This window comes from Loa loa (genome assembly GCF_000183805.2).
Source record: "Loa loa unplaced genomic scaffold supercont3.67, whole genome shotgun sequence".
Lineage (NCBI taxonomy): Eukaryota > Metazoa > Nematoda > Chromadorea > Rhabditida > Onchocercidae > Loa > Loa loa.
Window position 1 is genome coordinate 200,337 of NW_018108247.1, and position 10,994 is coordinate 211,330.

A 10,994-nucleotide genomic window follows, 5' to 3' on the forward strand; every position below is an offset into this window, starting at 1 on the left:
CCGCAGAAGACTGAAAAATAAAAAGAAACAAGTAAAAGAAAACAACAGAATAAAAAAGTTTTCGGTTGGACTGATAATGATGAGGATTCAGAAAGGATTTAAACAAAATAATTAGGCAAACGGAAGTCATTACATGGGACTCAGTATCATATCGTTGACACCATTGGTCACCCGGATTAAAATAGAGGATACGATTGCAATCACTCGTAGCTGAATCGACGAAACCATTTGCAAGTTTTATGGTAGCAGAAATTACACGGGCAGCCTCATTCACAAGTCGTGACTGAGATTCTCGATCAACACCGTAATCAGCACCAGCACACATTTGCAAGCCCTTTATCATACTGAAGTTTTGTATTTCACGTAAACTATAAAACGTTTTATTGGATATATTTTAAAATAACTCAAGTACTCTACAACGCTCTGAAACGAATGATCAAACAGTTCTACTTACAACAGTGATTATTTGTTCCTGAGATAAGCAGAAAAGTTAGGAGCATCTAATAGCAATATCAAAATAATATAGTTCTACCTTTTTGGGTCATTAGCAGATCTTGCTAGGCTAATACAGTTTTGCAATGTAGCACAGTCATTGAGTTGCTTAATAAAAGCTCGTGTATCAGCTTCTTCAGCTTTGATCTTATCATCTTCCTCTATTGATTCCTGTGTTTCACCATTACTAATCGACATTGATGCAAGCAGTGCCGCCGAAATAAAATGTGCTAAAAGTTGATTTCGAAATTACTGGTTTTAATTTCATTCTTTTATATTACTTAAGTTGAAAAAGGAAAAAAGAAAGAAAAAAGATATCATGAAAGATAAACATTACTTTTCGATTCATCAGCTGAATCGTTTTCTCCGGTTGAATTCAAATCTTCATCTGCATTGATTGCAGCTTGTTCAACCTCCGCCAATCGTAAACAGACCAAATCGTGGCTCGTTTGTGCTTGGTGCACTGCTTCAGAGAGAAAATGCCGAGCATGATCCCTATGAAATATCTCTATTAGTTTCTTTTTTAACTCCATAGAATAACTGAGTTTAACTTTGAATAATTAGAACAGCTAAATTAGAATCAAATCGTCCAATTCGAGAACACTAATTGTTAAAAGATAAGAACTATTAAAATCCTCCTCAAAAGATCTATCAGCCCATATCTACTAAAGAATGGTACAGATGAGCTATAAACATTGCACTACAATCACATTTTATATGCTCACGTATATAGAATTATAATATTCATTTTTTTTCTAAATAACCACAACAATATTTTTACTATTGGTATTTAGAGAAGCAAATACTACAAGCAAAGACAACCCTTAAATTTTGTGCAAGTTTTGAATAACGACGTGAACATATGCTAAAACCACGTTACATCAAAATCTTTAACCATAACTTACTTATATCCAAAAACTCGAGCAAGTCTCGCATGCAACAAAGGTGCATAACGTAAGGGACGCTGGTCAGTAGCAGTGATTGAACGGTTTATATTACTCGTTTCATTGATGCGTATCGCCGTCCAATCAAAGAATTGTTGTAATGCTTCACCAGCTTCGAACATGTTATGAGAACGTATCGCATTCATCATATCAACCAAATGCTGAATACAATAATTCCAAGAGAATAGATTATCTAAGTATACAGGAAAAAATAGGAGTGAAACAATTCTGAGAAAGATACAGGCATAAATAAGACTTTCAAAATCAATAACTATCAAAAAAGTGTTATGACTCAAAACGTGATGATGTACATACTAACGATTGTAGTGATCGAATTATGTCCTGTATAGTCACGATGCAGTGAGGTAGCTTATGTTATTATAACGAAATGAATACTTGTTAAAGTAATCATCAGTAGTGCAGTTTTAAAACCTCAAGATCTCGAAATTCTTTAAACGGTAAGCTTGTTTAATAATTTTAAGTGGTAAAAAGTGTAAACTAACTACAAGCGGTAAATCAGGATAATGTTTCTTAATAAAATCGCACGCAGCCTTCAGTTGTTTTTCTTCCATTGCATCATCCGGTGAAACATGCAACGCATGCAACTGTCGGCTGATAAGAGCTCGAGCTCTACTTGAAGAAAGCAGCTCAGTTAGTTGTGGTTGCGCACCAGGATGTTGCTGTAATTCGTAAAGTGTTGTAGGTGGCAGTGGTACATCAGCTCTGAAAAGACTCCTTCTGCACTGCTTGTCTTGGTGTCCAACTTCGACTGCTTTTTTTTTTCTACTCGCTGGTGATATTGAGGCTTTCAAAAATTCTTCACTCATCCTTGTAGCCCTGGAAGTGATACATGAACGTGTTTTCTCGACAAATTCGAAATATTATTTCTTTATAAACTGGAATCAAATTCACATCATTAATATCACAGCTTATGCTACTACATAAAAGGCTTTTCCTGAATGAACTGTATGAAAAATGTTACAAGCTACCAGTAGCTGCATCCAAACCCTTCAACGTCAATCAATTAAACAACAGCTTATCAACAGTATGGATAAAACGATAAATTTACTTGTCTTTGATTGGTGTAACTCTCAAGTGCATTATGTCGTCTATAAGAGGAGCCAGATGTGTATCACCTAAACATCCAGTTCACATATATTTTCTGTAATTTAAAAGTACAATGTCAAAATTGATTGCATCATTAATCACTGTCGTTTTTTTTGCTGAATACGCTGTTTGTTGCCTACTTATCTAATTTAGGAATACCAAAAACAATACCATGAGTGTCAGTAAACGAATATTATAAAGTTATAAAAAATAAATAAACAAGTAAATAAAAGTACCAATTTGTAAAATCATTTCGTCAACACCATATTTATGTGGTAAACATGTAAAATATAAAAGGAAAATATAATTGCATATGGCACCTGATGTAGATGAAGCGGTCAAATTAGACACGTTCTTGGCATAACCACCAAAAAGATCACTACGAGCAGCGGGACGAGAATCATCCAACCATTCCAACCACTGTTTATGTGACCGTTGAATTTGCGTAACACTTTGGCACGCTTGTGTGACTGCCAACTAAAAGTGTTTGGAGCATTTATATAATTCCAACATTTTCACCATATGTCGTTCCATGCATCACAATCAAATTTAACTTCGATTATGCCAATTTATGAAGATTGAATGCTGAAAGATGAACCCCTGAAAATTAGCGAAACAACAATAAGACCAAACAAAATACCTTGCGAACAAAAATACCGATAAGACTTTTGGGTAAAACGAATGGTTGTCCCAAACGGTCTAGCTTTCGAGGCTGATAAAATAATTCATCACGACGGATAAGTACTTCCACATTTCCACGATGAGCATCTATTCTGTAAAAATTTTTGTCAATTCAAACTGAAAAGTCCAAGATAAAATAGAAAATTTCAAAATAATAAAACCACAAACTAACAATGTGCTTAATAATTGCAATTTCCTCATTTATCACAAATCCCTTTATTACGTCCTTTTTTTAAAAAACTTCATATATAATATTAACTGATTGACTATCGGTCTTATTTTTCAACACTATAATTGAAGTCGGACAAACTTCAAATACTTCCATAATCCTAACTAAAAATTTAATAATGAAGATAAGAAAACTCACTTTGTCGTAAATTCCAAAAATAAATTTACTGAAACTTCTTTCAGCGGTGCCATCACCATATCAATCATTTCTGGAAAGCTTAGATTAACTGCATTTAAAAGTGAATGCACCAACGACGATAGCTGATATTGTTCTTTGTGTGTAAACGGCTTCAATCGATGGTTCGCATCCAAAACTCGTATGAGAAGATATATGGCAAGCTGAAATATCTCGAAAATTTCTTCATCAGCAAATACAACGGAAACTTTATCATTTTTGGCATGCATCATCTCGACCTGAATTATTCTATAGCGACCTAGTTTTAAAAACTATATTTGATCTATTCATATCGAAAATAAAAAGGAGAAAACAAACCCGATATGGTGTAACTGGTTCACCAGGTGAATTGTCGAAAACAAAACTGAACGCTTCATCCAAGCTAAAGCTAGAATGAACCAAATCCTCTGCCATACCAATTTGTTCCCTGTATATTTCAAACACCAAATGTATTTGAACATATGTTTTATATATGTTTACACTTACGAATCACATACGAACTAATCTAGAAATATCTAGATTAATGCATTATGAAAACTATTTTGGACAATAGATTTACCAAACAGCAATCAAACTCTTCATCTCTTAATATTTCATTAAGAAATCGCTTCAGAAAACATTAACCTGCAGCACTATTCCTAAATCAATCCCAAACATGTTAATAATTGATCAAGGAGACATTAAGAAATAAAAGGATGGCAAAGTATAGTATATTTCTAGACGATGATTTCAGGCAATCAATCTCAAGGATGAAAACCATACCGTCACAATTTAAAACCGATACGTCTGAAATTATGATCTTGTACAATAATACCATCACCATTACACTTATATTTCTTATTTATTTGATGCCTTTTTAAATATAACAAATCCACTATTCACAACAATAGTAATAATAACAATAGCAATAATAACAATAATAACTAATAATAAACAGCGAATGACATAGAGAATTCCGAAAAATCACAAAATAATCCCTCGTGACATATCAACAAATGGTTAGGACGCAATAGTTAATACAGTCAAGTATAAAACTAAACACACATGGAAGCAAGAAATCTCATCCTGAAGCAGCTTTTTCAATTACTGAGAGAAGTATCACATTTCTGTATCTTCTTCCATAACTCCATCCATATTTTAACTTTTCCTCATCGAGAAAATGATACTTCTCGAACAGTATTAAAGATATAATGAATTAATATATCATTAAGAAATATTCAAATATAATGTCTAACTGCATCCAACTACATTGTACGGTATTCTCATCGATATTCTCTCTTAACTATGCTGTGACAGTAACGGTTATCCTAAATTCAGGTTACAATGCAAAACAATGATAAGGAAAGAAATTAGATAGAATTGCTCGTGTTATTGAATTATAGTAATGAAATTACTGAATTATGAATATAAAAGGCACTTGAAATGATAAATAAAATGAAGGAAAAGTGAAATATGAAATTGAAGGAAAAAATTCAAAATTCTAACAAATTAAAAAAAATTAAAGGGGTATGTACGCAGGAAAGTGAGCAAATAAAAATAAAAACACAACGATAACAAGTTATAATACAGCTGGGTATTTAAAAATTATTTTCAATAACGCATCAAGTTTCCAATCCCTGATCGATTCTGAATTATGTGAACTATTATTTAGACGAGATGAACGTGAACATAATCAAAGTGATAGCTCATTCAAGCCAATATATCCGGATGAAAAGAAAAAGTTAAAACACGAAGCTGAATAATTCTGGAAGAAACCACCATAACTATACTTAGTCTATGATCATACAAACACCAAAAACATTATATTGAAAATAATTTTTAATACAATAGCGATCATTTTATAAGATTAAATTGTTCCTATCACACATTAAAAAAATATAAAAGGTCCTTACATAGGAGCAATGAACCTGAAAAATGAAAATGTAAAAACAAATAAGAATAATGCAAAACCTTCGTAGCTGATGTTCTGCTGTTAATTTTCAAATATTTCTGACTGTCGTGAAAGTTGAAACAGATTTCAAGAATAAACAGGAAGAGCCACCATTAAAAGTGAACAAGAAATGAACGGTACTTTATTCCAGAGTTTAATTCGGAATACTACATTATCCGGCATTTATTCTTCATTTTCTTATTCTTTCTGCTACCACCATAAGAAACTGTGCCGTGATTCTGAGATAAAATAGCATTTCAATCACCAGCAATTAAATTTCACTTAAATGTTTTGAAATTTGGTATTTTTTGGGTATAGAATGCTCGTTTAAACCTTGCTAATACAGAGTTATATATGTGCTTTAAGTTAATGACGTATAGATCATAATCATGCTCTTGAAATGATTACGTTGATGTTCCGCTTTTGAAATTTCTATGCATTTGTGACAAAAATTGTCGCTCAAAGTGACCCCTCATTAAAATAGTTAAGAACATACAAAATTTGCTGCCCGCTGGATTATAAAATACTCATACACATTCCAATATAATGTAAATGTAAGAGGCCAAACTAGATCATGCAGCACTAGCTGCGGTAAGATAATGTTCTGAATTAAGAAAAAAAAAAGTAACGAGAGGCATTCCGTTCCGGAGTAAATGAGAACAGTCTTCATTCATAATAGTATACGAACAACTAAAACCAACTGACTTCTGCTTATAAACGGAGGGGTGAGAGTTCATGGAACTATCATTTTTTGAATCATAATCTACTAACAGTTAGATTCGACATTATATTTCAATTAACTCAAAAATAGATATTGTATGGCAAAAAAAAAAAGAAAAAGTACAGGTTTGAATAAATGCAATATGATGCAGCCCAAAACAATAAGACATGTTTTCTGCAATATAAGAACAAATGTATACAATGGACTTACTATATCGTTATCCTCATCACTTGGAAAACTTTTCACAATACGAACTAATTCATGAAATGCCGCATCCACATTTACCGGTGGATCTTTGGCTGATGTTTCAATATATGGAACTTTGAGTCGGTCGGCTAGCTCTCGCCCTTGTTGTTCCGTTACTTTTCGTTGACTTACCAAATCAATCTGGAAATTATAAATATTTAATTTCTAACCTATGCAAAATTTTACCGTAACATTCCTTATTTAAACTACTAGTAATACAGAATATTATGTTTTGTTCGGAATTAATAACATTTGATTAAAAAGATGTAGTGTTTCCTTAAAACTACGAACATTAATTACCAAATATGTAAACATAAATCTTACGCACTGATTGGCAGATATTGATATAATTTCGCAATTTAGTGATAATAATATACATACCATTCATTGGTTAAGCAAAGAAGGAGTGATTTTAATTAAGCCAAGACCTTTTAAACAGATACAGCAACTAATAAGCTGAACAGTGGTTTAAATTAAGGTGCTCATTTCAAGCGAAGGGGAGAGAGAGGGACAGAAAAACAGTAAGAGGTCATAAGTAAGACTATTTTTTAAGCATGAGAATAAATTTGCACATGAAGAAATTCAAGCACGACTACCAGTCATAATTACAAAGTAGCTAACAAAGCGATTACATAAGGTGATGGGAATGATAGTTGTTAAAAGAGTAGTTCATGAGATAAAACTTCATTGTAACTTACTTTATTTGCTACTAACAGTACAGGATATTCTGTTTTATCCTTCACTCGTAATACTTGATCAAAAAGCTTCGGTGCTTCTTCAAAACTGCGAACATCGGTTACAGAATATACCAGCAGAAATCCTCGGCCGTTACGCATATACTGCTCACGCATTGCGGAAAATTCTTCCTGTCCGGCGGTATCCAACACTTAAAATTCACTATCAGTTCAATTTTAGCGTGACTATGATGCATGAAAAAGAGAAGACATCGAGAGATGGTAGAACATAAGCTCCTGCAAGCTTCAAACGAACCAAGTATCGTATAATTAGCAGACTAATGAGTGACTGAAAAAGCTTTGTACGCCATTCTTCTGAAAAATCGCCCAATCAAGGAAACACTTCAGTAGTGAACGGTACAGTTCATGTAGTAAACAAAGGAAATTTCTGACAAAAAATCTTATTTAAAATCAAAATATACATAACATACTAATGCCATTCACTGATGTCTCGCCATTTATTTCTTTCAAATCAGTACTTTCTATTTAAACTTATCCAGTTAAATAAAAAAGTAGCTTAGGCCCCCAATCTAATTAAAATAAACTAAGCAATATGAAACTAAATATGGACAAATCTGAGAATACAACAAGCTTGCTAAACAAAATTAACAAACAATACCTACTTTTACTATACTAATTCCCTAACTATTATCCTTTTTTGTACTTTGCTAAGATTGGAATAAACGCTGAAATTGCTACAAGCATAATGAAAGAATTTATTTTTGATGCACATGAAAATCCGAAGCGTGCAGTTTTATTCCCTTAGTTGGATAATAAGTTTACAAATAAACTTCGAAAAAGAAAAATATATCACAAAACGTTGCCTAAATATATACCTACCATCCATGATAACCCATTGACCATCAACTTCGGCATGGATAATATACTGATCCTCTATCGTTGGATCATAATAATCAACAAAATGCTTCTAAAATCAAACTTATATTTCATTTATTGTATCACTTGTCTAATGCTATCATTATTCTTTGTGTAGAGTGTTCATACAACCTCTACAAGTGTTTATTGATGAAAAGTTATTATCATTATTATACATGCAAGTAAGTAAAAGACCTCTCATACAAAAACGGAAATTATAAAATAGCAAACCTGGAAAAACTGTATCGTCAAGGAAGATTTACCTACACCACCTTCACCAATAACTACTAATTTATAGGTTGGCAATTTCGAATCATCATCAGGTGGCCTTTTCGAAGTAGCCATCTTTTAGAAATATTATTCTGAAAAATTTGAGCTAATCGATTTGAAGTGAAACGAAATTCATTAATATATAAAGACAACATTGACGATGCACAGGATGCTTTTGTACTTTTACAGTTTATAATTCTGTCTGTCATTGCAGAAACCAATAAAACAATGATTACTCATATTCTAAAACATTACTTAGTGGTGATGAAAACACTACAACAGTTTCACTATCTTTCGGAAAAAACAGAAAAATGAAAAATGAAATTTATTCACTTTGTACTTGGAGTAAAATGTGATCACATAAATCTTATAGAAGCTACCGAATATAGTGCATAACACATATTTCTATTACTCTTAAGAATTAAAGCAAAATGTCGTTAAAAAAGATAGCAATAAATCTCATTCTGTACAATTACTTTAGTATCCTAACAGGCATGATTTCATCGTTTTATTATTTTTATCTTGGATGACTTTCGATTAAATTTGAATTGGCATTTTCAATTTAATATTTCAATTTCCACGGAAAAAAAGATTAATCCTTTGCCGTTAATACCCTATACAACCTCATACTATACCTCTTTGCTCGATTAATTTATTACTCTTTATCATAAATGTATTGAAATTCAAATTACTGAGAAAGGATTCTCCTAACCAATGAAGAAGCGCTATTTCACGCGGCCATAGTACGTATAGTATTGAACTCATAGGTCAAGTATGAATAAAGAGCTATGTAGTAGGGATGACACATGTATTATGGACTGATAACTTTTAAACTAAGATTTATGTTAGGATGAGATGATTTCCAATCTTCATCTTTCCTTTAATCCTCTCCATCAATAATGGATGCAACAATAAGCATATCTAAAAAGATTTTGAAAGAAAAAAAAGTAAACAAAATAAGCTATAAAGTTGAACAATATATGAAAAGTATCTGATAAATAATAGATAAAGTAATTAAACCATAAATAAATGCTAAACAAATGCTGAAATATCAATTAAAAAAGGAATGAATAAAAAAATGTAAAATTTAAAAAACGTAAATGAAAAAAAATCGAAAAAATAAAATTTAACAAAATTAATGAAATAAAGTAATTTAAGAATAATTTTAGTTTTAAAAGCAATAAACAATTGACCAATTTTACCCATACATTTTTTTCTTTTCTAATAATTTACTTCCATTTCCTCTCACTTTTCTTTTTTCCTTTTCACCCACTATTTATTTGCTTTTTATGAGAATGCTAAATTAGCATTAATATTAATTAAGCTTAATTGCAATAAGATTGTTTCACATCTTTCTTAATTAATATTAATTAGTTTCAACTGTAATGAGATTATTTCATACTTTCTCAAATAACACTAAATAGAAGGTAAGGTTAATTAAAATGAACAAGGAAATGATTAAATAATGGCAAGAAAAGGAAGTGTAACATTGAGGTGTTGCTCGTTTAGAATGATTCAAAATGATGCAATTATTTGATTAGGTTATCTTAAGTATGGAAAAATGAAGAAACAGAGAGGGGAAAAGAGAGAGAAAGCGGGAAAGGAGAGAGGAAGATAAAAAAGAAAATTTTATCAAAAAGAGAATAAATTTGACAAATGATTTGAAAAGTCTGTGAGAAGTAGATACCATCTCCGCTCCGCTGCCGTTATTCATATCATTGAAGCGGAAGAATCCAAAAAGAAAAAAGGAGACAGGAAAAAGACTGTCACTTTTGCGTATTGCGGGAAAAAATTTTATTACATTATTCGCCGGCTCTTCCCACTGTAACAACAGTATATAACAAAAGAGTTGGAATTGAAAATCAATACGAATCGGTGATAACATACATGAAATGAATGGAATAACAATAGAAAGTATTGAAACAATGAGATATTTTCATTAAACTACAACCACAATTAATTAATTAATTAATTTGTGTTTTAATTTTTGAGTTACTTCCATACTTGCGTGCCTGCACAGCAGCTGTAGTAGTAGTAGTAGTAGTAGTAGTAGTAGTAGTAGTAGTAGTGTTCTGAGATAGGGAAAGTTTTTTGATAATCTATAAATACGAAAAGATTTTGCATTTCAATATAAGGGATATTTTTTTGTGGTTTTTGACTGAACGAAATTAAGGGCTGTTTGTAATTTGCATATGTCTACAAATTTGCAGAAATTTGTTATTTTTCCGGATTGATCATTTGGTGATCCGGTTCAATCGCTTACAAGTTGTCTTGAATGTTTCATTTAGAATTCCTATTTACTCTGAAGAATACTTTTGCAAAATTTCCATTGAAAATTATCGTTACAACTTCGTTTTTTGAAATATTACCAATTTCTAGCATAAAATTCTATCATTTACAATTCATATGTGGAAACCAATAAAGGCATGTGAACGTGAAATTTGTTTACTTTTATTTCTATTCCTTTTTGATTTTATGCAAAATATTCCTTTTTTGTTTTTTGAAATGTTTTACAACGTATTTATATATGTACAAAGTAATATAGTCACATAATTAGGTAACTCCTTATAATACTTTATATACTAACGGT

General features: G+C 31.5%; 2 protein-coding genes across 2 annotated transcripts in view; both read right to left on the reverse strand.

Annotated features, from left to right (window-relative positions):
* Nucleotides 1-4,041, reverse strand: part of LOAG_17376 (hypothetical protein) — a gene marked incomplete at its 5' end in the record, with an annotated part of 7,279 nt that extends 3,238 nt beyond the window's left edge. The window contains 10 exons of the mRNA XM_020450038.1: nt 134-344; nt 533-722; nt 830-987; nt 1,398-1,597; nt 1,940-2,273; nt 2,506-2,572; nt 2,864-3,020; nt 3,184-3,316; nt 3,592-3,791; nt 3,946-4,041. Coding sequence (XP_020306350.1) covers nt 134-344; nt 533-722; nt 830-987; nt 1,398-1,597; nt 1,940-2,273; nt 2,506-2,572; nt 2,864-3,020; nt 3,184-3,316; nt 3,592-3,791; nt 3,946-4,041 — 1,746 coding nt within the window. The remainder of the gene's footprint in view (nt 1-133; nt 345-532; nt 723-829; nt 988-1,397; nt 1,598-1,939; nt 2,274-2,505; nt 2,573-2,863; nt 3,021-3,183; nt 3,317-3,591; nt 3,792-3,945) is intronic.
* A 2,000-nt stretch (nt 4,042-6,041) lies between these two features.
* On the reverse strand, nt 6,042-8,502 carry LOAG_09162 (Ras-2 protein; the record flags this gene model as incomplete). The annotated part of the gene is made up of 5 exons (XM_020447867.1): nt 8,366-8,502; nt 8,099-8,186; nt 7,223-7,410; nt 6,489-6,665; nt 6,042-6,161 (listed from the first exon to the last, which is right to left on the reverse strand). The coding sequence occupies exons 1-5, from the start codon at nt 8,477-8,479 to the stop codon at nt 6,042-6,044; spliced, it is 687 nt and encodes a 228-aa protein (XP_020301943.1). The 5' UTR covers nt 8,480-8,502.
* Between the last annotated feature and the right edge of the window lie 2,492 nt (nt 8,503-10,994).